The 25,415-nt window shown below is 37.3% G+C and overlaps 1 protein-coding gene and 1 pseudogene across 1 annotated transcript in view; one reads left to right on the plus strand and one right to left on the minus strand.

Moving 5' to 3' along the window:
• The window catches only part of STK31 (serine/threonine kinase 31), a 143,586-nt gene that overhangs the window by 109,739 nt on the left and 8,432 nt on the right, over nucleotides 1–25,415 (minus strand). The window contains exons 4-8 of the mRNA XM_032286983.1: nucleotides 25,169–25,267; nucleotides 15,517–15,591; nucleotides 13,583–13,741; nucleotides 9,667–10,025; nucleotides 7,880–8,054 (exon numbers count right to left, since the gene is read on the minus strand). Of these exons, the coding sequence (XP_032142874.1) occupies nucleotides 7,880–8,054; nucleotides 9,667–10,025; nucleotides 13,583–13,741; nucleotides 15,517–15,591; nucleotides 25,169–25,267 (867 nt within the window). The remainder of the gene's footprint in view (nucleotides 1–7,879; nucleotides 8,055–9,666; nucleotides 10,026–13,582; nucleotides 13,742–15,516; nucleotides 15,592–25,168; nucleotides 25,268–25,415) is intronic.
• LOC116557476 lies at nucleotides 21,019–21,616 on the plus strand (annotated as a pseudogene).

Genomic DNA, 25,415 nt, shown 5'->3' on the forward strand with positions numbered 1-25,415 from the left:
AGCACCAATACCAGTATACAGCACTTGGAAACCACAGGCTTGTCCAGCCACTGCTACTATCACCCACATCGTGCCCACTGCCTAGGAGCCCAAGAACCCACTCACCAATCTGACCCACCACTCCCACTACTGGCACCCAAGCAAGACTCCTGGAAACCCAAGCATTGGCCAACCTGGGCTCACGGTAGTGCCAGCATGTGCTCCCCTGGAAGCCAAGAATAAGCATACTTGCCCTGGCACTGCCACCACTGTGGCCTGAGGACTGGCAAAAGTGGCATTCCTGCATCCAGAAAAACTTCTCCACAGCCCCCACTAACAACCATACCCTTAGCCACTGAGGAAATCACAAACACCATTGACTGTTTACATCCAAAGGAATCATACAAAGACTATACTACTGCATGAACACAGAATTGAAGCCAAATGGCCCTACCCAACAAACACCATAGGTACATCTTCAGGAAAAGGTACTCCCCCACAAAATTATTTCCAAAACACTGGAAGAAGCAACTGTTATACCCAATGCACAAACATACAAAAGAAACAAAAAAAACACAAGAAAATATAACTCCAAAGGAAGTTAATAATTCTCCACCAACAGATCATAACCAAAAAGAAATCTTCGAAATTCCAGATTAAAAATTCAAAATACTGATTTTAAAGCTCAGTGAGATAAAAGATAATTCTGAAAAATAAAGAAATCAGAAAAACAATTCAGATTATAAATGACAAATTTACCAAATAGATATAAAAAGAACCAAACAGAAATCCTAGAACTGAAGGATTCACCGAATGAAATACAAAATACATTCTAACACTTCAATAAAATACTAGATCTAGGCCTGGCATGGTGGCTCATCCCTGTAATCCCAACACTTTGGGAGGCTGAGGCAGAGGGATCACTTGATCTCAGGGGTTTTAGAAGAGCCTGGTCAGCATAACAAGACCTCATCTCTAATAAAAATTTAAAATAGTAGCTCAGCATGGTGGCATACACCTGGAGTCCCAACTACGCAGGAAGCTGACGCAGGAGGATCGATTGAGCCCAGATATTGGAGGCTGCGGTGAGCTGTGATCATGCCACTGCACTCCAGTCTGGATGAAAAAACAAAACCCTGCCTCAAAACACAACAAACAACAACAAAAATATACTAGATGTAACAGAAGAAAGAATTTCAGAACTTGAAGACAAGGACTTTTGAACTAACCCAATCAAAAATAGAGAAAAAAGAACAAAAAATGAAAAAAGCCTACAAGACATATGAGACACCATAATGTAAATAAATATTTAAATTTTCAATGTCACAGAAAAAGAGGGAAAAAAGGATCAAAACCACTTTGTATTTAACAAAGTAACAGCTGAAAACTTCCCAAGTCTAGCAAGAGAATTTACACATTCAAATAAAAGAAGTTCACAGATGACCAAACAGATAAAATCTCTAAAGGTCTTCTCCACATCATATTATAGTCAAACTGTCAAATATTAAGAGGAAGAATTATTTCTAAAAACAGAAGGAAAAAGGTATGTCATCAATTATAAGGAAACCCTAGCAGACTAACACTAAATTTCTCAGTAAAATCCTCACAGTAGAGAATGAAATGATACATTCAAAGTACTAAGAGGAAACTGCTAGTCAAGAATACTGTATCCAGCCAAGTGGTCTTTCATAAATTAAGTAGTAGTCTTTCCCAGCCAAGCAAAAGCTGAGGGAATTCATCAGCACTAGACCACCCCTACAAGAGATGCTCAAAGGAGGCTAATACCTGGAAGTAAAAAGGATGACAATCTGCGGTCATAAAAACACATGAAAGTATAAAACCCACAGGGTAGAACAAACACACAAGTAAAAACAAGAAAGGAATCAAACATTCCCACCACAGAAACCCATCAAACCACAATGATAAACAATGAGTGAGGGAGAAAATAATCAAGATGGCCAACCAGATAAGGTAGTAGTGTGCCTTCTCCACAGGGAAAAACCAGAATAGTAAGTAGACACATTCTGAACAGACTGTCTAGGAATCACCAGAGAAGAGATAGAAAGCCTCAGAAGAAAGGAGAGGGTTCAGAGAAGCATGCCCAAATGGAAACCAACTGAGAGCCCAGAAAGGCTACTGTATGCAAGGAAACAGAGAAAAATCCCCAGAGCTCTGAAACAAGCTTTTACAACACTGGCTATAGGAGAAACTCTCAATTGACTAGGGCCTGGTACCTCATATATGGAGTTGCCTAAAGATCACAAAGAAACATTGTTCCAGGAAAGGAGTCCACACAGAATCCCACAGGCATCCAAGTCTGGAGCAGCCTCAGCAGGGAGCCACTTTAAGAGTTTAGATACCAGGGACCTATAGACATGGCTACAGCCACTATACCGCTTGAAGAAAGAAAAAAAGGGGGAGAACAAGCATGGCCATGCACCCCCAGGAGAATACTTGCCACCCTGCTACAAGCTGCTGTTGAGACTGAGACATAAGTAGATCTCACTCCCTATACTTTCTTGCTCACACTGCTTGGCTGGGTGGTGCCCCACCCTCTCTATCCCCATGCCCAAGACACCATTTTTTGAGTTCAATGCTGGACTGAGTCCTGCCCTTGGCCTGAGTTCAGGCTGACATGGCCACAGTCACAGCCCAGTAAAAAACTAACAGGGAAACCAGGTTACCCAATGCTTATCTACAGAATACCCACCACCCTGCAATGGGCTGCTGTGAAACTAAGATGCAATCAGACTACACTCCCCACAGCTTTTTGCCCATGCTGCTCACCTGGGTGGTGCCCCAGTATCCCAGGGCACAGGCCAAAAGTGTCATTTTTAGAGTTTAATTCTGAGCTGTAGCCCAACTTCAGCCTGAGTTTAAACTGACATGAGTACAGCTGCTGCCCGGCCAAGGAGAGGCAGAAAAGCCAGGCTCCCCTATGCACACCTGGGACAATACCCAAAGCCCTGCTATATGCTGCTATGAGACTTAGACTTGAGTAGAACACACTTCCCACCACTTCATACCCACACTGCTCACCTAAGAGGGGCCCCACCCTCTCTAGTCACAAGCCCACAGACAGCATCATTATGAGAGTTTAAAGAACTTGTTTGATGGCCTGGCAGCAGCAGCCACAGGAAACATTTTAGTCCCAGGTCAGAGACTGCCGCACCTGTTCTGGAACAAAGAAGCCTCTTTGTTACCTGTGTCTTTGAAATTACTAGGAGAGCCTGATACTAGGTTAAATATCTGATTCACGCTAGTCTGATCAGCCAATCCTGATGAGGGTGATTCAGGTTACATCAGTGTATACATCTTTCAAAATTTATCAAGCTCTACACAGTATTTGTGCATTTGTTCCTGTATGTAAATGATATCTCAATATAGCAATAATAAAAAATAAAATTAATATTCCCTAACCCTATCCATTAGACATTCTATAATCCAGAAGCAAAGACTAAATCAACAGCTATATACATCCCTAGCACCCAAAGTCTAGTATCTAAATACGTCTTGCCACTAAAAAGAACCGTAGCTTAGAGAAATACCTTTTCCAATATTGGAGTAAGAAATGCAGATGAGATGGACCATCTTGTTACACCAGAAAACAAGGAAGCTATCAGACTGCGGGAATCACATCAAAAATACAGAGCAACAACTTAAAGAGACTTCCAAAGGCTATAAGGCTGGGCATCAAAAAGAATAATGGCTGCAGTAAATTAAAACACTCAAATATGTTTAAAATCCATTAGTTCATAATACTTAAAGAAAAAAATCACCCTTGCTGGTCAACACTGGACAATGCTAGAGAGTAAACTTATTTTTCTGAAAACATGTCCATAAAAAGGGAACGAATCAAGTATTTATCTTGCCTTTACTGAACAAAGGCATGACCAAATAGTTGAAATTTTCCAGGTAAGAAATACAGCACCTGATGAAAAACATGGTTGCAGACAACAACCATCAATGGCTGCTAAAATCATTAGGTCACAGATTAATAAAAAAACTTAATAATGATAATTTATCCATTATGAAAATCATCTATTATGATGTCAAAAGGAAACAGCAGCTAATTTAAGGAGACTTCAAAGGGGATAATGTGTGTATCAAAAAGAAAAAAAATGGCTGCAGTGGATTAAAAAACATCAAATATGTTTAAAATGTATTAATTTAAGCAAGGCGTGGTGGCTCACCTGCAGTCTCAGCAACTGTGGAGCCAAAGGCAGAAGAATCACTTGAGCCCAAAAGTTCAAGACCAGTCTTGGCAACATGGCAAACCCTGTCTCTATAGAAAATACAATTCCATGCTAATGGATAGAAAAAAATCAATATCATGAAAATGGCCATACTGCCCAAAGCAATTTATAGACTCAATGCTATTCCCATTAAGCTACCATTGATTTCTTCACAGAATTAGAAAAAACTACTTTAAATTTCATATGGAGCCAAAAAAGAACCCACAGAGCCAAGACAATCCTAAACAAAAAGAACAAACCTGGATGCATCACACTAGTTGACTTCAAACTATACTACGAGGCTACAGTAACCAAAACAGTGTGGTACTGGTACCAAAACAGACCCATGGAACAGAACAAAGGCCTAAAAAATAACACCACACATCTACAACCATCTGATCTTTGACAAACCAGACAAAAAAGAGCAATAGGGAAAGGATTTCCTATTTAATAAACAGTGCTGGGAAAACTGGCTAGCCATATGCAGAAAACAGAAACTGGACACCTTCCTTACGCTTTATACAAAAATTAATTCAAGATGGATTAAAGACTTAAATGTAAAATCAAAAACCATAAAAACCCTAGAAGAAAAACCTAGGCAATACCATTGAAGACATAAGCATGGGCAAAGACATCATGACCAAAACACCAAAATGGCAACAAAAGTCAAACTTGAAAAACTGGATCTAGTTAAACTAAAGAACTTCTGCACAGCAAAAGAAACCACTATCAGAGTGAAGAGGAAATCTACAAAATGGGAGAAAAATTTTCCAATCTATCCACCTAACAAATATCTAATATCCAGAATCTACAAGGAACTTAAATTTACAAGAAAAAAACAACCTCACCAAAAAGTGGGCAAAGGATATGAACAGACACTTCTCAAGAGAAGACATTTATGTAACCAACAAACACACGAAAAAAAGCTCATCATCACTAGTCATTAGAGAAATGCAAATCATGTTCAGCTCACATGGGGGTCACCACCTGAGATGTTGATCATCACGTTCACAGGCCTGTCCTGCAGACTCTGACTTAGCAATGGATGAATGAAATACACTTACACACCTAGTACACTGATATGAGTGGGCTAAGGATGGTTGTCAGGTGCTTTCAGAGGGCACTTGCAGCTAACTGACCACTACTCCCTATTCCTCCCCACATTCACTCAGTAGGAGATTTAATAACAGAGGTTCTAAGTCAACACATTTGTGGATAATTAACATGGTTAAAAGAGTGGTTTCATGAATGATAAAAGCTTTTGGTTCCTAGGCTCAGAACAAACACCATTAATGAGTAATCCCCCTTCGACCTCCCACTGAGAGGACCATCAGGCACAAAGTCTACATGAGTAAACAGAGACAAAGAAATGTGGGGTAAACAGACTTAACTGGGGAAGGTTTTATTATCACTAATCTTCACCTTATAAGGTAAGAACTGGTTGCTTTCAGTCAGTCTCATTAAAACCTTTCAGCCTTCCAAAAGGTTTGAGACTTTAATTTTATAATGTCCCTAATATTTCCCTTAATATTTTGCCAGCCACCCCAAGTGAATCTCAGCACACAATGAGATACTATCTCACACCACTTAGAATGGCAATCATTAAAAAGTCAGGAAACAACAGATGCTAGCAAGGATGTAGAGAAATAGGAATGCTTTTACACTATTAGTGGGACTGTAAATTAGTTCGACCACTGTGGACGACAGTGTGGCAGTTCTTCAAGGATCTAGAACCAGAAATACCATTTGATCCAGCAATCCCATTTCTGGGTATGTGCGCAAAGGATTATAAATCATTCTACTATAAAGACACATGCACATGTATGTTTACTGCACCACTATTTACAGTAGCAAAGACCTGGAACCAACCCAAATGCCCGTCAATGATAGACTGGATAAAGAAAATGTGGGCTGCAGGCTGAGTGTGGTGGCTCACGTCTGTAATCCCAGCACTTTGGGAGGCCAAGTCAGGTAGATCACCTGAGGCCAGGAGTTTGAGACCAGCCTGGCCAACATGGTGAAACCCTGTCTCTACTAAAAATACAAAAATTAGACGGGAGTAGTGGCAGGCACCTTTAATTCCAGCTATCGGGGGCTGAGTCAAGAGAATCACTTGAACTCAGGAGGTGGAGGTTGCAGTGAGCGCACATCATGCCATTGCGGATATAAATAAGGCAAGTTTTAATTTTAAAAAAAGAAAAAGAAAAGAAAATACAACATTTAGCCAGGAATGCCTGTAGTCCTAGCTAACCAGGACACTGAAGTGAATAGACTGTTTGAGCCCGGGGGGCAGAAGTGACAATGGGCAGAAATCACACCACGGCACTCCAGCCTAAGCAAAAGAACAAGGCTGTCTCAAAAATAAACAAACAAAACAACAACAACAAAAAAAAAAAAAAACTCAGAATAATGAGATCTGGGGAGCTTATGGGTTAATAAACACATCCAAGACCTGGGAGGTTGGCACACTCAGAGAGGGCATGGAAGCTCTGTACTTCCTGCCCTGGTACCTCGCCTCATGCATATCTTCCATTTATTTGGCTGTTTCTGAATTCTATCCTTAATTATAAAACTCTAAGTACAGCATTCCTCTGAGTTCTGTGAGTGGTTCTAGTTAATTCTCTAACCTGAGGGAGGGTCATGGGAACCCCCAAATTCATAGTGGGTGGGTAGATATTCGAGTAGTCTGGGAACCCCATTTGTAGCTGGCATCTAAAGTAGGGGCAGTTTTATGGAACTGAGTCCTTAACTTGGACGATATGTGCTAAATACAGGCAATGTAGTGTCAGAATGGAACTGAATTATTAGACACCCAGTTGGTACCAGATAATTGGAGAACTAGTGCTGCAACAACACATTTGGTATAAAACATACATATACACACACACACATTTGTCAATCACACTGTATTCCTGAGGGGGAAGTTTTTTTGAACTAAAATCTGAGCAAACCTGGAGACCTGATTACCATAAAAGGAGACACATGTGGAAATCAAGAAGCAAGTTAAGCAACACAAGGATGCAGATTAAAGCAATTTAAGAGAAATATCAACCAAAATGTAATGTATGGGTCTAACTGGGATCTGAATTGGAGAGAACCACGATCAACATGCCTACAATCATGTGGCATTCATGACACAATATGGCAAATCTGAATACTTCCTGGATATAAATAATATTAAGAAATTATTGTTTATTTTTAAGTATGAATATTATTATGACTTTTTAACTTTTTTTAATTAGTCATACATACTGAAGAATATGAAATAATATGAATGGGACTTGTTTTAAAATAATCCAGGAAGTATAAATTTTTAAAAAGATTGGCCATGTATTTTAATTGTAAAAACTGGGTGACGGTCACATGAGACGCAATTATTCAAGTGTCTCTCCTTTTAGAATGTTTCAAAATTCCCTTAAACAGTTTTTAGAAGAACATAAAGGGAAATGTAAATGAGAAATTATTAAACTTTCAAACATCCAATGAAATCCAAAGACGATTAGTCTGGAGTGTAAGAAAAATATTCACCTATAAACAAATGCAGGTATCAGCAAAGAAGGAGAGAATGAGGTGGGGAGGGAAAGGAAAGTGACAGAAAAAGAAATATCAGATAAGTACACAGATTTCCCAGTTGGACATTCTTCACCTTAAGCCACTGAACATACCTGCAGCTCCTGGGCAATCTGTTCTACTTTCAATTCTAATGCCTTATAACTTTCAAGAAGAACATTCTTCTCTGTTTTAAGTTTTTCATTTTCTTCAATCAGCTTCTGGTCCTGCTTAATTTTTGCCAGGCTGACATTAGACCCTAAATTAAAGTCACCAACAGCCAAACTTTCCCTATAAAAACAAATTCATTTATTAAAAACAAAATGCATAAGACTGACAGAGATAAGTTGGCTTGGGCTTTTTATGCCACAATATATCTGAATGTTAATTTTGAAAACTAAAATCTTTACCTAGTTCACAATATTAAAAAATAATTTAATGCAAACAAGATTTTATAACTGAAGTTGTAATTCAAAAACAATGCCTCTAATTCTCAAAGAAAATATATTCCAGCTTCTTCATAGCACTATTGACTACAGAGAACAAAGTAAAAAGCATTTCTGTATTAGTTTTTTTTTCCAATCCCTCCTCCCTATTAGCCCCCCACCCTATATGACAGTTTGGCTCCTAAAGTATTAACAGGATCCTATCAAACAGCTACATCTTCCAAGATACAGTATCATGGCTTGGACCAGGATACAGAAGAATGTTTTTTTGTTGTTTTTTTTTTTTTTCTTTTTTTCTTTTTTTTTGAGACGGAGTTTCACTCTTGTTTCCCAGGCTGGAGTGCAATGGTGCGATCTCGGCTCACCGCAACCTCCGCGTCCTGGGTTCAGGCAATTCTCCTGCCTCAGCCTCCTCAGTAGCTGGGATTACAGGCATGCGCCACCATGCCCAGCTGATTTTTTGTATTTTTAGTAGAGACGGGGTTTCACCATGTTGACCAGGATGGTCTCGATCTCTTGACCTCGTGATCCACCCGCCTTGGCCTCCCAAAGTACTGGGATTACAGGCGTGACAGAAGAATGTTTTGATACAGATGAATATCAAATCTGGCTTTCTGCTTAAAACTGGTAATTCAAAATTATCTAAGCTATCTGGAATAATCAAACATTGATTATTATAATCTGTCAAAAGTTTTCACAGAAGAAGGAAGAGCCTCACTTTTGTTTAAAAAACAAACAAAGCCGGGCACGGTGGCTCACGCCTATAATCCCAGCACTTTGGGAGGCCGAGGCGGGTGGATCATGAGGTCAAGAGATCGAGACCATCTGGTCAACATGGTGAAACCCCGTCTCTACTAAAAATACAAAAATTAGCTGGGCATGGTGGCGCATGCCTGTAGTCCCAGCTACTTGGGAGGCAAAGGCAGGAGAATTGCTTGAACCCAGGAGGCGGGGGTTGCGTTGAGCCGAGATCGCGCCATTGCACTCCAGCCTGGGTAACAAGAGCGAAACTCCGTCTCAAAAAAAGAAAAAAAAAAAAAAAAAACCAAACAAAAAAAAAAAGTAAAGGCAATTACCTGAAACTCTTTAAAATATTCCTAAAGCCATAGGAAAAATTTCAGATCTCATCTGAAATTCTGGCTTTGCCTGAATAACTCAGATTCAGAAGCTGATTTTTATTTTTGATAAGTGTATTCAAAAGAGTTGGCATGAAAAATTGGTATGTAAACTTTTAAATAATTCAGGAATTATTTTTCTTTCAAAATAGCTTTTAATGAAAAAATATCCCTGCTAAAGCAGACAGGAATATATTTGAGAAAAACGGAAATATCAGCATCAGCCCTTAAAATCACTGACATAGTTAAGGATTCCAAAAGCCTAAGCCTTAATTAACTTCTATTCTACTATGACAGGGACCTCTACCATGAACTAGAAATCAGTAAAGACTATATTCTTACTTTGGAAATGTCATAGGATTTCCTGAATCGTTTTCATTCTTCAAGTCAAGAGTCAGCTTCCCACTTAAACGCCCCTTGGGTCTACTGAAAGTTGACTGGTTTGATCTATGCCCCCACAAAGGAATGGGGCTTTTGAGGTTCCTTAGAACAAGTTGACCAGGATCCGATTTATTTTCCTCACAGATGTCAGTTCTGGAAGTGAGTTTGCATTTTTCTGCAAATCCTTTCTTAAACACCTCTTCCCCTATATCCACACTGCCATACTCGGCCTGAGCAATAACTGTTCCATCTTGAGAGGTTGCTTTAATTTTCATTTTTATTTCCTTTTCAAAAATCAAGCTCCCCAAAAAGGTTCTGCCCTAAGAAAAAGGAAAACATAAAGCAGCTACATCAACATGTTTCTCTTCCCTTATTTTGTTTCTACCCATTTTTTCCAAGTATCCTGTATTTTCATTCTAAAATTTCTCTGTATATACAAAGGTCTTACTTTGTTGTTGGCTATATGCAAATATACATATGAATGTATTCCAATTACATACTTGCTGAAATGAAGTAGTGCTAAATACTTGTATAGGCAGCCATACTTATAAATCTAAAAATGTATACTAAGTAAATATCCTAGAATAGTTCCCAGCAGATTACACTGACTACTTTGGCCCCAACTAAATATAATGGTATCCTGAAAAGCAATAGCTCATAAAAATGAATCTCTGAGGCCGGGCACAGAGGCTCACGCCTGTAATCCCAGCACTTTGGAAGGCCAAAGTGGGTAGATCACTTGAGGTCAGGAGTTCAACACCAGCTTGGCCAATGTGGTGAAATCCCATCTCTAAATACCAAAAACATCAGCCAGGCATGGTGGTGAGTGCCTGTAGTCCCAGCTACTCATAAGGCTGAGGCATGAGAATTGCTTGAACCCAGGAGGCAGAGGTTGCAGTGAGCTGAGATTACACCACTGCACTCCAGCCTGGGTGACAGAGCAAGATTCTGTCTTTAAAAAAAAAAAAGAAAAAAGAAAAAGAATCTGGTATCTAGAAAAGGTACTCAATTTTACAAAACTTTAAAAGCTTTAGAGGCAGAGTCAGGGACTCCTGTTTTACAGTAAGATAAGAGCAGAAGTAAAAAAAACAAAAAAAACAAAATAAGAACAAATTATTTAAAAATCAACTAACTGAAATTATAAAATGTGAGATATTCAAATACATATTCAAAACTCTTTTTTTTTCTTTTTTAGACACAGTCTAAGTCTGTCACACAGGCTGGACTGCGGTGGCACAATGTCAGCTCATTGCAACCTCTGCCTCCCTGGTTCAAGCAATTCTTCTGCCTCAGCCTCCCAAGTAACTGGGACTACTGGTGCACACCACCATACCTGGCTAATTTTTTTGTAATTTTAGTAGAAATAGGGTTTCACCATGTTGGTTGAGCTGGTCTCAAACTCCTGACCTCAAGTGATCCGCCCACCTGGGCCTCCCAAAGTGCTGAGATTACAGGGGTGAGCCACTGCACCTGGCCATCTATATTCAAAACTCTCTCAGACTTTTGCTTAAGAGGGCTACAACTGTACAACTGGCATATGAGAAACTAGGTGCTTGCTAACCTTGAGCTATTGAACATCCATCAACAGAACTAAGCACAGATATACCTAACAAATATTTGGGATTAGAAGATATCTTGAGACTTTAATTTTAATAAGAACTTTTCTACTCCTCCATATAACTGTAATTCCTAAAATTACTTTAACACAATCTAACGACTCCTCCCAAATGTCCCTAGGTTATAGTGCATACTATAATAGAAATTAAAAGCAAGTATTCTTTTTCAGAATATAGAAAACATAAATTTAAAATTCAAATGTTTAGCCAGCTGCAGTGGCTCATGCCTATAATCCTAGCACTTTGGGAGGCCAAGGAGGGCAGATGACTTGGGTCAGGGGTTTGAGACCAGCCTGGCCAACATAATGAAACTCCGTCTCTAATAAAAATACAAAAATAGCCAGACATTGTGGCGGACGCCTGAAATTCCAACTATCAGGAGGCTGAGGCAGGAGAATCAACCTGAACCCGAGAGGTGGAGGCTGCAGTGAGCCGCTATCACAACTCTACAGCAAGCTGATATCACATCATTGCACTCCAGCCTGGGTGACAGCGAGACTTCATCCCAAATAAAAAACCAAAATGTATATATATTTTGTGTGTGTAAAATATATATATACGTGTGTATATATACGCGTATATACACACGTATACACATATATATACGTGTGTGTATATATATATACGTGTGTATATATATACGTGTATATATACACACACACACACACACACACACACACACACACACACACACAAATGTTTATATACATTACCACCAATAAACAATCTATGAAATATACAAAAACATTCTCAGCGGCAGTTTATTCATTCAGTTCTAAAATTAACTTTTTTAAATGTCTTTTTCCCCCTTGATTCATGTGTGTTTCAACCAACATATATCTGTGCATCTTACTATGAAAAGAACAGACTTGAGTTCTAGGCCTAGCTCCTTCCTAATTAGGTTCATGACTTGAAGTCATTTAATTATTCTAGACTACAATTTCCCTATTTATAAAATAAAGTGAGAGCAGATAATATTCTAAGGTTTGTAAACTTAAGATTTTAGTGTTTTAGCCATGCAAGAAATCCAAAACAAGCCTCCCCCACCTTGGTCAAGGCATTTAAAGAAGAAAGTAACAAATTTTAGATTTTAAACAAAAAACACAGGATGTAGTTTTCTAATATCTATACTTCATGTTTATAAAAGCTGAGTCTTGTGTACAGAAATGTTTCTTACAAGTAACTATAAAGCAGACAAAACTATACCCAACATATCCACAAGATTCTCAAGGGAAAACAGAGGCAAATACGTTTCCAAATTTTAATTTTTTATAATGCTTACAATGATTTAATTGTTTTCCACATGAGCCACTTGAGCTGCTATGACAAATAACAATTACAAACCTGATTATTTACAATGTAGTATCTCCTCTCACAAGCATTACCATTCACCAAAGGAATCATTACTATACAACAGATTTTAAATGAGGTAGGATTCCTGTTAAGACTAACCCCGAAATTATCGGATATGTTCCAGAATTTGAATCCACGTGAGCAAAACATCCACTGTCAATTAATACATCAAACAGTATGAGCCTCTGCCAAATGATAAAATCTTATTAATTGTAACCCCATTAATTTCATATTTGTGGTATTTATGGCCAGGAATAGGTTAAAGATCACTTTTATTTAATAAATGCTTTCCCAAAACAGTTATAGAAATAACTGTATTCATTATTTTCTCCATCGTATAAGAGACTATCCTTGGCCATGAACAGTGGCTCACGCCTGTAATCCCAGCACTTTGGGAGGCCGAGGTGGGAAGATCACCTGAAGTCAGGAGTTTCAGACTAGCCTGGTCAACAGTGTAACCCCGTCTCTACCAAAAATACAAAAATTAGCTAGGCTTGGTGGTGCAGGTCTGTAATCCCAGCTACTCAGGAGGCTGAGGCAGGAGAATTGCCTGAACCCAGGAGACAGAGGTTGCAGTGAGCCAAGATCATGCTACTGAACTCCAGCCCGGGCAACAGAGGGAGACACCGTCTCAAAAAAAAAAAAAAAAAAAGAAAAAAGAAAACTATCCTTTTAAACATATACATCAGAAGAAACTACTTACATATATGTGTATGTCATTCTTATCTGTTCAATGTTTACCTAGCAAAGATGAGCAAAAAGATATAATTGCTTTCTAATTATAATTCCTAGTTTTCACTAATTCATACAGACTTTTATATTAAAGTAAGGTTTAACTATACTGACATTTTGTTCCAAGCACAGAGTTTTACTTTCATTAGCAAAAATATTTAAAATCTGTGACTTGCCTGATCAAACTGGGTAACTTCTTGATTAGAAGGAATTTGTAGTCCCCAAAGTTTATACTTTCTGGCAACACTAGAAAATTGCAGCTCCAAAGGAATTTCAACTATATCAGGTCGATTTAGAATTTCAGTATTTCCATAGTCAATGTATCTCACCAGACACTGGAAAAAATAAGAGACAAATACTAATACTAAACCTAGCTTAAATATTTCTAAAGAAACCACCAATTTGCTCTTCTCTGTTAATGCTATGTTAATTACCTGTATAACAAAATAGCATTTTTATCTCAAAATGACAGAATGCATTCAGAAATAGATCTCCAGTATCTTCAAAATTAAAAAAAAAAAAAAAAAGTCCATAGTCTGTCAATTACAGTGATTTCTTGCTCCTAGTTAAATTCCAATAGTACCATTTCTTATTTGGGTGCATTTTTTCTTTTAGACAATTGGTATTTTAAATAAATATCAGCCTATTAAGCTTATGGCCCTCTCCTATCTCTTCTAATGTTAAAATCAATCAACATTCAATTCAAGTTGGAAAGAATAAAATCTGAAAAGAAAGGCAAAGTTATCAAACTTCCTTTGATACAGTTAAACTCACTCCAGGCAGACCATGCAAACTAATCAAATTCACTACCCTTACCTCCAGCTCTACAACTGTTTAAAAAGTAAAAACGAAAAATACTTATTACAAGATCAAACATCATGTTGCCCTTCAATTTAAAAAATTAAAGCCAACTGAAAAGCAAATGCAAAGTATCATCTCCGGTTGTCAAATTATGGGAGAAAGGTCAATTAGAAAGTTCCATTCCACTAAAATAAACCATTATCTATGACAGCAAAAAATGAGAGTTTTTTTTAAACCAAGCTATTCAAAGTATTAATCAAATTATTGTATCTCACCATCTTATTACACCAAGGAAAAAAATTATAAAACACATATATTTTTAATTTTTTCTTTTATCCTTAACCACTTTCCCAGGTTCAGTGAAAACATACAGATTATAAGTACGGAAAGCAGGTGTAGAAAAAATACTAAAGGAAATCCTACAGAGAAGCTTTCGCACAGCCTGAAATATACAACTGTCATCAAACAGCTATTCAGAATTCTCTCTCTCTAAAATCCCCTTAAAAGTCTTCTATGAATTCACAATGTAAAAGAAAAAAATAGCTTAACACAAAGAATACATACCACATTTAACCCAGGCATAAGAAAGTGGCAAGCTAATTATTATTATTAACAATATTCACATCAATAAGTAAAAGATATACCTAACTTCAGAAGGATCAATCAAAATGTTCTTCTATTCACAAAGCTTAATAGAATGAACATCTAAAAGTTACTCACTAGCAAGAACCAAATATAATTATTAAGAACTATGGTAGGCAGGACACAGTGGCTTATTCCTGTAATCCCAGCACTTTTGGAGTCTGAGGCAGGTGGATCACCTAAGATCAGGAGTTCAAGACCAGCCCGGCCAACACAGTGAAACCCCGTCCCTACTAAAAATACAAAAATTAACCAGTGTGGTGGTGGGCATCTGTAATCCCAGCTACACGGGAGGCTGGGGCAAGAGAATAGCTTGAACCTGAGAGGGGGAGGTTGCAGTGAGCCAAGGCCATACCACTGCACTCCATCCTGGGCAAGAAAGAAAGACTCGGTCTCAAAAAATAATAATAATAATAATAATAAACCTAAGGTAATAAGAACTAGTCACCAAAAATAACCTATGCATTATGTAATCTATTCTTGAATAATCTGAGGTGATTATAAAAAGACTTGTTTTTTAGCAGTTAATATCTTTTGTGTTTTAACCCAGGTACCACTAACCCAGGCATCACTACTATGAATAAGCAATGAAGGGCTAAATAAGCATCAAATTTTGGAACCACAATATTTGTTAAAGTGAAAAAAAACTGAACACTTAATTTCCTGCCTTTTCATCACTGATGATTTTCAGTACTTTGCATCTGTACCAACACTTATCTTCAGAAAATAATCCACCATAAATCTACAAAGAAAAAAGAAAGCAAAATTACTTAACATTTTAATGAAGTATAAAGCAGACGAATAGATCAGAATAAAAGTTAGCACTTAAGCTCTTACTATATGTCAGTAAGTACTTTATATATAACTTATTTAATTCTCACAATCCTATGAGGCAGGTGCTCTGTTTATGCCACTAGGTACCCAAAGACATAAACTAATAAACTGCAGAACCAAGATTCAAACTTCTGACTTCAGAGTTCATTATGCTATCTGCATCTCCAAAAAAAGGAGGGTGAGGGGTATAAAATCAAAAAAAAAAAAAAAAACTTTTAAGGCACAAATATCAAATACTTAAAATCATACTACTATAATGTCTGAAGACATAATTGGTACAATTTTTTAACATAAGCATGCCAATGGCATGCCATGTAAGTTTAACTGTCGACTATAGTGGAATCTGTATTTCCTACCAACCAAGAAAGGTTTCACACTTTTTACTTTATGTATAAGGACATTAGTGCTATTAAGTAGATAAAACAAAATTAGATAATATCTTTAATACTGAACTTTATTTTATATTTATATTTCAGTTGAATGATGTTTAATAAAAAAGAGAAAAATTTATGTAATTTTGATCATTTTCTTTTTTTTGAGACAGGATCTCACTCTGTTACCAGAGCTGAAGTGCAGTGGAGCAATCACGGCTCTCTGCAGACTCAACCTCCCGAAGCTCTGGTGATCCTCCCACCTCAGTCCCTAGGGTAGCTTGGACCACAGGCACGAACCACCATGCCTGGGTTAATTTTTGTATTTTTTTTTTTTTGTAGAGGCAATGTCTCACCGTGTTGCCCTGACTTGGCTTTCATTTTCTCAGCCTTAGCACTACCACCATTTAGGACTAGATGGGTCTGTATTTAGTGCCAGAGTGGGGCTGTCCTCTGTCCTGTGCCTTGTGAGATGTTTACCAACATCCCTTCTGGCCTGTACACACTAGATGTCAGTAGTACCACTTCCAGTTGTGACAAGCAAAAATGTGTCCAAACATTGTCAAATGTCTCCTAAAGGTGTGCTATGATTTGGATGGATAGCATTTGGATCTCACCCATCAAATTTCATGTTAAAATCTGATTCCCAATGTTGGAGGTGGGGCTTGGGAGGAGGTGTTTAGACAGTGGGGGCAGATCACTAAAAATGGCTTGGTGCCATTCTCGTGGAAGTGAGTGAGTTCTCACTCACAGTTCCTAAGAAAACTGGTTATTGAAAAGAGCCTGGTACCTCCTCCTCTGCTTCCTCTCTCACCATGTAATCTACAGACACTGGCTCCTCTTCACCTTCCACCATTTGTGGAAGCACCCTGAATCCCCTGTTAGAGTTGTATAAAAAGCAAAAAACTGGCCTGGCACAGTGGCTCACACTTGTAATCCCAGCACTTTGGGAGGCCGAGGCAGGTGGATCACAAGGTCAAGAGATCGAGACCATCCTGGCCAACATAGTGAAACCTCATCGCTACTAAAAATATAAATATTAGCTGGGCGTGATGATGCACACCTGTAGTCCCAGCTACCCATGAGGCTGTGGCAGGAAAATCACTTGAACCGGGGAGGTTTAGGTTGTAGTGAGCCAAGGTCCCGCCACTGCTCTGTCCAGTCTGGCAACAGAATGAGACTCCGTCTCAACGAAAATAAATTAAAAAGCAAAAAACTTTATTTAAAAGACACAAGCATCAAACACTTAAAATCATATTATAATGTCTGAAGACATAATTTATACAATATTTAATAACATAAACATGCCAAGTACATGCCACTTAAGTCTAACTCTCAACTATACTATGTTGGAGCTATGCTTTTTGTACAGCCTACAGAAGCATAAGCCAAAAAAACCCTCTTTTCTTTATAAATTACCCAGTCTCAGGTATTCCTTTTCAGTAACAAAAATGGAGTAAGACATGATTGGATTGGGGAGGATACAAAAATCACTGAAGGTTGGTAACTACTTTTTTTGAGATAAGGTTTTACTCTGTTGTGAGGCTGGAGTACAGTAGCATGATCACAGCTCACTGCAGCCTCAAACTTTTGTGCTCACATGATCTCCTACCTCAGCCTCCCAAATATCTGGGACTACAGGCACACACACATCATATCTACCTGGCATTTTTTTTTTTTTTTTTGTAAAAACAGGGTCTCACTATGTTGCCCAGACTGATTCTAACTCCTGGCCTCAAGTGATCCTCCTGCCTTGGCCTCCCAAAGTACTGGAATTACAGGCATGAGACACCATGCCTGGCCTTAACCACTTTAAGTCATACATTCACAACTGGGGCAGTATCCCTAAGGGGATGAAAAGTGGTTCTCGTGGGGAGGTAGAAATCTTAAATATTACAATGGCTGTAGGCCTCCAAAGTTCAACCCTATTGATAACATAGTTATTACAGACTGCACATCTGTAGTATTAAAATATCTTAAAGGGAGAAGGCCCATTAGGCCATTAGGGAGAAAACAAGTCCAAAAATGCTCCTTAGGAGGGAACAATGGGAAAAACGACTGAAGAACACTGCTTTAAGTTATAGAGTATAAAATTAATTTCAATGTATCATTCTGAACTAGGACAAATTCACAGATTTATTTTATAAAACCTAAACATCAAACCTATTCACCAAAACAATAAAGTACACATAAATTCTGACAAATAAATAACAATTCAAATGCTACAAAGGACAAGTGTATTCAATTCATACTTAACTTTGGTTTCCTCAGCTAACATTCAACAACTAAAGGGCAAAAGAGAGCCATAATGGTATGGTATGTCTCCCAACCCTCTTAGTTGATTTTCTGGCAAGCAAATGGGTAGTAGCAAAAATAACTGACAATCAACAGTCCTATATCAATTTCAATCCCTGCAAAAGATCGCATCATCTTTAATTAAGGCTTTGTAATAACATCACAATATGGTTAACAATTTGGAATAAGGTAAGCGACAGAAATGCAATGGTTTATTACAAACCAGGTGAGGCAGGGTTGGGGACACTTGTGTCCAGGAATAGAGCTGGTACTCAACGAAGTGAAGAATCTGAAGTTCTTGGCTCTGTTAGTGTAATACAACCACCAAAACATGCAAATCTATCCCAGATAGACTTATCTGTCCTCAGGACATAATGAGAACTATATATTCACTCTCATTTTGCCTGGGCCCAATCTTCTCCTCCCACAGCTCCATTCTTCATAGCCTATGACCCTCCTACATGGTGGCAAGGAGAGAACCAGTTAGATCACTAAGGAAAACTGACAAAGTATAATCCATTTATGAATAATCACAAGTGGCAGATTAATCACTTATAATCAGATGCCTACTACTGATGCTAGTTTAAAATTTTTGATAATATAATTAATTTTATATTTAATAGGTGTATGTCTTAATTTATTACAATATTAAACATAGTCACAGATCAAGCGCAGTGGCTCACACCTGTAATCCTCCCTTAAAAAATTTTTTTTTAATTTAGGAATGCTTGTCAATTTAAAAAAAAGAAAAAGAAAAGAAATAAGGGTCTACCACAATTTGTTCATTTTTCTAAACAGGGTAACAGTTAAGGAGATAGGTTCTGTGGGTTTCTATATTTGATCTACCATTAATTAGCTAGTGACTTTCATAAAGTTACCCTGGCTATGCCTCAATTTCAAAAAAAAAAAAAGGTGTAAAAAATAGCAACACCTGCCTCAGAAGGATGCTGTGAGCATTAAATGAATGAGTGCATGCAAAATGCTTAGAATACTAAGCACTACTTCACAAAGGATATAAATACTATTATAATTACTACTACTATTGTATTATATAAAGGACATTTAGTTAATCTTCAGTTTTGCCTACTAGCTGCAATGAGTATCTCTGTACAGACATCTTTGTCTACTTATAGAAATGCCCCAGGGTAAATTATTGGCAGAGAATCTGATGCACTCAAGATTATAGGTACCTATTACATCGAAAAAGACGGTTAATACCCATATACAGTCACTTGATTTAAAACAAACATGCCAATACAATTTAGCAAAGAGAAGATGCTCTTTTCAATAAATGGTGCTGGTATAACTGGATATCCACATGGAAAAATACTGAAGTTTATCTCTACCTCTTATCATAATCAAAAAATTTACTGGAGGTCACCCCAGCCCTAAATGCAAAAGGTAAAAACTTCTACAGAAACACACACACACACACACACACACACACACACACACACAAAATGTATCTATGATCTTGGGGTAAGTATAGTGGTCTTAAATGGGAAACAAAAAGCACATACCAAAAATAGAAAAATTAATAAACTTCAAATAACATCAAGAAAATGAGTTGGTAGGCCACAGACTAAAAGATATTAGCAATACATATAAAAGACAAAGGATATGTATAGTAACACATATAAAAGACAAAGGATATATCAAGAATATGTACAGGCTGGGCACAGTGATTCCATGAATCTCAGCACTTTCAGAGGCTAAGATGGGAGAACTTATTGAGCCCAGGAGTTTGAAACCAGCCTGGGCAACATAATGGGGCCCTTGCCTCTATAAAAAAATAAAAATAAAAACATTAGCCAGGCACCAGTGGCACAGGCCTGTAGTCCCAGCTACTTGGGAGGTTGAGGAAGGAGGACTGCTTGAGCCCAGGAGATGGAGACCAGCCTGGTCAACATAGTGAGGGCTCATCTCTACAGAAAATTTAGAAATTAGCTAGGCATGGCAGCACACAAGGTAGCACAATTAGCACACATGGTAGCATACTTGGAAGGCTGAGGTGGGAGGATCACTTGAGCCCAAGAGGTTGTGACTGCAGTGAACCGTGATCACACCACTGCACTCCAGCCTGGGCGACAAGAGACCCCATCTCAAAAAAACATATATAAAAAGTATACAGAGAGGTCAGGTCCCACCACTCCACTCCCCTTGACAGCAGCAGCGGCCGTGCTGTTGTTGTGGTAGAGGCAGCATCCAGCTGCCGCAGACCCCTCCAAGTCCTAGCACCTGGCCTGCTCGCTGCTGCAAAGGACTGGACCAACTGCTGCACCACAAATCCTTTTGGAATAAATCATGGGATTGAGCCTTATTCAGATGTGGTAGAATAAGCCAAGGAAAAACTAGAGAGCTTCATCAAAAATCATGACAGCTTTGATAATCAGCTCCTAGACCTAGACTATCCATCTAAGAGGGAAGCTACAGGGCAAGACTAGGTCATCCTGATCTCTTGGCAGCTTATCTAAGGAATTGTATGCGTTAGTTGGCAAGGCTCTGCCGTCAATAAAATCATCTGTCCATCTGAAGATGAAGATATTCCAACATGCATCTATAAAGAAAACCACTAAGATTTGAGTTCTGTGAACCTGCATTTGTCGTCAGTAGTTGCTTCCAGACAGCATCTGACAGTCATCAGTATCATCGAACTTACTGTGGAGCTAGAGTCCAGAAAGGCCATGAAGATATTACTAAAAGTTGGAGGCACATTAGTCATGCCTGTAGAGGATCAGTTAACACAGAACTAGACAAAACATTTGGGAAATAAAAAAATACCCTGGTTATGTCATTTGCTCCACTTGTGCAACCAAGTAAGAATGATAATGGCAAATCAGATTCTGTGTGACTCCCACTCTGTGCTATCAGGAATCTATAGGACTTGGCTCATATTTACATTCGATCCATACTTAGAAATTTCATAAATGATGAGATACAAGCCAAGGGGATTCCTCAAAGGGCTCCACCCAAAAGGAAAAGAAAGAAGAGTTAAACAGAGAATTAACACTTATGTATTTGTGGGTAATCAGCTTATTCCTCAGCCTCTAGACAGCAGGGAGGATGAAAAAATGGAGGAAGGTAACAAAGAAGAGGAAAAAGAAGATCACAGTGAAGCAATGAAGCCAGAGGAGCCACCTCAAAATTTACTGAGAGAAAAAATCATGAAGCTGCCTCTCCCTGAATCTTTAAAAGCTTACTTGACATATTTTAGAGACAAATAATTTAGATAAAGAAGAAAGAATTCCTGATAACTCCTTTAGTCTAAAAAATGCAGTGTTTTTTAGGAGTTAAAAAAAATAATTACTTCTTTCATCAGAGCAAATTATAGTAGAAAAAAGTATAACCTGTTTCTGTCAGTAACAAAAATAATGTAAAAGAATCCCTTTTATAAAATCTATTTTTCTTTAAATCTTGGAAAAAATGCTATTTTTAGCTCAGATTGATTCAAAGTGGAATGCAACAGTTGTCAGGACTTGTGTACTATAAATCCTTTTCTGATTCCTTTCAGATTTGTAGTGGTAAGGGTTAGATTTAATTTTATGTAAGGTTTAAATAATTGTCAAGCTTACGTGATCTGAACTGCAGTTGTTTGCATTTCCTCTATGAAACCTTTAATAAGGAAATCAAATGCTTTATAACCCTATTTACCATGTTTTTGTTACAGTCACTGTTGCTGGGTTGCTGTACATATATTCTAGGCAATTGCGTGTGTGCAATAGCAATACATAATATTGAATAATTTAGCTTTTAAAATCCCACAAATTTTATATAATTTTACAGCCCAGCTACTTCTGCTTTTGTATCTCTTGCCTGAAGACACAGGTTAAGTATCTGCTTTTCTCATAGAGAGTTTAAGAGCACAGCAAGTAAATTATTAAAATAGAAAGTATATACTTAATACAACTCTTCCTTTATATGGACCTTTTACATTTTCAGTATTTTTTTAAATGAGGTTATCTTAACTCTCTAGCATTTTAAAAGCATATTTAGAATTGTTTTTTCTATAGTTCACTGTATAAAGTTTGGTTAAAAAAAAAAAACATTGTTATGTGTGACTCGATAGGACACAATGAGTGAATGAGTATGAGTGATGGCCACTTTCCTGGCTGGTTCTAAGTAACAGGGAAGATCTGATCAGCAGATGCACTTTAGCAAATGGAGCTTCTAATTTATCTGAGTATTTATCTTTGACAAGGTAGGGCTGAGCTTGCCTACATTTGCTTTGGATCTTTCTAGTATAAGAAATATTCACAGAAATTGTATGTAGATACCCCTTGTTTTGAAAATCCTGTTCAGAATCATATAGTAATCTTTGGGACCCATGCCATGCTCATTTCCCTTCTTCCCATATTTTCATGTTTCTTTTGGTAAAATTATAATGGTATTCTTTTTTTACTTAATATCACACTTAAAACTATCCATCATTTGAGCCTTATTGTAGCTTATCAGTGATAAAAACAGTAACTGCCATTGTTTGTTTTCCTAATAAGGCCTGAAAACAGGCATTCCTTGTTAAGAAAGTGTACAAAATAACATATTTACTAGTGTTACATGGATTATTACATGGATTTTCTTAAAGAGAAAAATTTGAGAGTATCACAAACTAGCACCAGCAGTTATTACAGTAGTTGCTCAGATTTTGTTCAGGAAGCCCAATCAATTTATAGTGAAAGGATTATTATATCTCTGCTAAGATTCAGATATTGCCTCAAAAATCTCAGCTCCAATAATTCCACACATCTAAAAACAAATGTCTGTACTCATCTAAGCATGAAATTATCCCAAGTAAGTGAAGATATTTTAGTAATGTGAAAGACACTTTCATGGAAGGTGTTTGTTTTATGAAAGCGGGTGGGGTGGTGGAATTGGGGGTATTTCTACAGTTATTCTTAGATGATTACTGAAATGCCCCATCTCATTTCTACCTAGGAAAGAAAAAAATCAGTTTCACACTGTTGTCATCTATCAGAAATGTTCATTTTATTTTAGATGTTGCTTTAGAAGTTTAATCTTGAGTTCGTGGTGACCACATGTTTGTATCTGGAAAACCTGGGTAGAGTTATCAACTGTCCCATTCCCCCTGCTTTATTTGGTTGGAGTTACTGTTTAGATACGCAAAGACACATATTCTTGAATAATGATTTTACCATTTAGGAGAGAGTTTTTGTTAAGCATATATTTGAAGATTGGCTTTTCATATTGTCTTTCATTCTTTGACCTTGGCAAAGTGTACAATAGATTTTCATGATTATTGAATATTTTTTGTTATTAAAATCTATTTTTTATGTTTTTAAATGCATTCAATTTTACAGTTGTGACTTTATCACTGACTTCAACAGGTAGAATTAAAAAATGAAAAATAAAGTTAAAAACACATGCAAAATGCCTAATGCCTACAAATCAATCAAGACAAATAACCTAACTTAAAAATGGGGAAAAGATGTGAATAGGTACTTTACAAAAGACCTTGAAAAGAGCTAATAAAAATATTGAAACACTCTTAACCTCAGCATACTAACAATGCAGGGGCTTGAGAGGACATGGAGGAACTACAACTCTCATAAATTGCTGTTAAGGATGTAAACTGGTTCAACACTTATGCAAACCTGTTTAAATTTCATAGCAGTTTCATTAAGAAAAGTCAAAAACTGCAAAAATTCCAAATGCCCATCAGAGGAAAACAGATCAACAAATTGTGTTATATTTATACAATGAATGCTACATAGCTTAAAAAAGAACAGACTACCAATACACACACTATAATGAATCTCAGAAACTATGTTGAACAAAATAAGCCAGATACATACAATGAAGTACATAATGCATGATTTAAGAACAGACAAATGAATCTATAGTGACAGAATCAGAACAATGGTTATACCTCTGCTAGAGAAACTATTAACAATTGACTGAGAAGGGGCCCAAGGTAATTTTCTGAAATTATGGAACCATATGTTGATCTGGATGGTAGTGACATGGATACGTACATATGTAAAAATTTACCAAGCGATATACTTAGGATCTTAAGAGGTACATACCTTACTGTATAAAAGTTATACCTCAGTAAAAAAACAAAAAAGCCAAATTGTTCTACATAAAGATGCATCTTACAGATTTTTTTGTGAATCAAAGTCAAAGGCAAGGAATCTATTTTGTTCACCACTGCATACTTAACACTTAATAGAGTGCCAGGTACATGGCAGACAGTACATACGTTTTCTTCACTTTTGTTTTTTTGGCTAGGATAATGTGTAGCTTTTAATTCTACTTTTTCCTATTTTAAGCTGTAGTAAACTATACATAACATAAAATTTACTATCTTGACCACTGTTAAGTGTACAGTTCAGTAGCATTAACTACATGCATATTGTTTTGCAACCTGGGCCACCATCCAACTCCATAAATTCTTTTCATCTTGTAAAACTGAAACTCTACACCCATTAATCAACAACTACCCATCCCCAATCTTCCCCCGGTCCCTGTAACCATCATTCACTTTTTCTGTCTTTATGATTTTGACTATTCTAAGTACTTCACATAAGTAGAAGCATTTGTCCTGACTGGCTTATTTTATTTAGCTAATGTCCTGAAGATTCATTCATGTTGTAGCTTATGTCAAATTTCCTTTCAAGACTGAGTAATATTCAGTCCTTAAGTATTTTTTACTGAATAAATTTACTATAACAATAGTTTATCCAAATTTCAGAAGTCAGCCTCTTCCTTTCAAATATACCAAAGATTCCAAAAAGTAAATATCTAAGACAAAGGAAAACTGACAGGAGGAATGAAATAATTATACTCAAGAATATGGCTTACCTTCTTTGGGTCAAGATTCCCCAAAACTGAACTGGCCTGAGGACAAACTTCAGACAGTGAGCAACCAATCTTCATGATATCCTTATTTCTGCTGATACTCTAGAAAGATCAGATATAAGACTCAGGAAAATATTATTTTATAGTGTTATACACTTTAAGGTTCTACTAAGCATGATAAACTTAAAAGATCTCAGGCCATTAGAAATCAAATCAACTTCTTATGTATTTTTCCATAATTTAAACGAGT

The sequence above is a fragment of the Sapajus apella genome, unplaced genomic scaffold, assembly GCF_009761245.1.
Source record: "Sapajus apella isolate SASKATOON/1434 unplaced genomic scaffold, GSC_monkey_1.0 scaffold19, whole genome shotgun sequence".
In the NCBI taxonomy this organism is placed as follows: Eukaryota; Metazoa; Chordata; class Mammalia; order Primates; family Cebidae; genus Sapajus; species Sapajus apella.